The sequence below is a fragment of the Rhincodon typus genome, chromosome 47 (genome assembly GCF_021869965.1).
Source record: "Rhincodon typus isolate 14 chromosome 47, sRhiTyp1.1, whole genome shotgun sequence".
Lineage (NCBI taxonomy): Eukaryota > Metazoa > Chordata > Chondrichthyes > Orectolobiformes > Rhincodontidae > Rhincodon > Rhincodon typus.
The window spans coordinates 8983731-8984562 of NC_063378.1; the positions used below are offsets into that span (position 1 = coordinate 8983731).

At 50.0% G+C, this 832-nt stretch overlaps 1 protein-coding gene across 1 annotated transcript in view; it reads left to right on the forward strand.

Moving 5' to 3' along the window:
• Positions 1 to 832, forward strand: part of LOC109926400 (sialoadhesin-like) — a 35071-nt gene that overhangs the window by 32706 nt on the left and 1533 nt on the right. The window contains exon 9 of the mRNA XM_048620598.1: positions 145 to 507. Coding sequence (XP_048476555.1) covers positions 145 to 507 — 363 coding nt within the window. The remainder of the gene's footprint in view (positions 1 to 144; positions 508 to 832) is intronic.

Genomic DNA, 832 nt, shown 5'->3' on the forward strand with positions numbered 1-832 from the left:
GCAGGGAGATGGGGGTGTAAAGGGAGGAGATTGGGGGTTAGAACCAGTGTTGGTAAGTTGGTCCGAATGGCCTGTTTCTGCATGGTGACAGTCTGTTGTCTATTCCCGAGGTAATGAATGCGATGTGCTCTCTTTGTTATACAGCGGTACTGACCACTGAATCGAACTGGACCATTGATTTGCCAGGCACTTTAACAGTGCAACCAGGATTGTGTGCGGTAGTTCCTTGTAACTTCCAACACGTGGGAAACGTGAACACAACCCAGGTTCAGATCTCCTGGTACAAGCTCTCGCAGGTGCTTCCGAATCGGACCATTACACAGCAAGACTCCGTACACCAGGAATACAAATCCCTCAGTGGGCTAAACAGTACCCTAATGCAAATCGACTGCTCCCTGAGAATCAGCCCCATCACTGATCAAAATACAGGAATCTACCAGGTCACCATCCAGCTCAGCGAGACGAACCTGACTTACCAAAGCTCCTCTCTTAACTTAACCATCACAGGTACAATATATCTGGTCAGATACAGAGTAAAGCTCCCTCTACACTGTTCCCCATCAAACACGCCCAGGGACAGGGACAGCACAGGGTTAGATACAGAGTAAAGCTCCCTCTACACTGTCCCCCCATCAAACGCTCGCAGGACAGGGACAGCACAGGGTTAGATACAAAGTAAAGCTCCCTCTACACTGTACCCCCTCCCCTGTCAAACGCTCCCAGGACAGGGATAGCACGGAGTTAGATACAGAGTAAAGCTTCCTCTACACTGTTCCCTCATCAAGCACTCCCAGGACAGGGACAGCAAGGGGTTAGATACAGAGTAAAGCTC